We start from the raw sequence: 533 nt of genomic DNA, 5'->3' as shown, positions 1-533 counted from the left end.
CCTGCTGAAATCCTCATGCTTCTCACGCAGAGAACAGAGCTGGCAGGGCACAATTCTGTTAGCAGTTTGTTTTGTTTTGTTTTGTTTTTTTTTTAATGGGCCAGCTCCATTGAAGCCAAACTTATCCAAACTTATCAGAACTGTGATACTGTAGTTGTGACTCTTGCTTTAACTGCTGCTGTAGCAGAGTCTGAGCCTGTGGGATTCCTTCCACATTGTGCCTCTCTGGAATGGTTTGCTGTGAGCCAGTGCAGCATCAAGATTTACCTGCAGCTTGTTCCACTTTTACACTGAAAGCTCAGAGTATTTTGAAAGGGCATTTAATTTAACATGGGTCCCATGTGCATCTAGTCCCCTTTGTGGATTCACACTGTCTTTTTTTTTGAGGAGGGCTGTAGTTGCAAGACTGCTGCAACCATCAGTCAGAAGAATCCTGTGAATTTCAGTGAGACTGTGTGCCAACTCCCTTCAATACATGCTGTTTTTCCTTTGTGTCCCCAGCTCCCATGGAAGTCCTTAACAAGCATTATAGA

General features: G+C 43.7%; 1 protein-coding gene across 1 annotated transcript in view; it reads left to right on the top strand.

Moving 5' to 3' along the window:
• The window catches only part of MTA1 (metastasis associated 1), a 61,361-nt gene that overhangs the window by 22,262 nt on the left and 38,566 nt on the right, over positions 1–533 (top strand). Inside the window, 1 exon segment of the mRNA XM_005426705.2 lies at positions 502–533. Coding sequence (XP_005426762.1) covers positions 502–533 — 32 coding nt within the window.

This window comes from Geospiza fortis, unplaced genomic scaffold, assembly GCF_000277835.1.
Source record: "Geospiza fortis unplaced genomic scaffold, GeoFor_1.0 scaffold5, whole genome shotgun sequence".
NCBI lineage: Eukaryota > Metazoa > Chordata > Aves > Passeriformes > Thraupidae > Geospiza > Geospiza fortis.
Note: the sequence above shows the minus strand (reverse complement) of the source record. Positions and strands in the feature narration are given on the sequence as shown.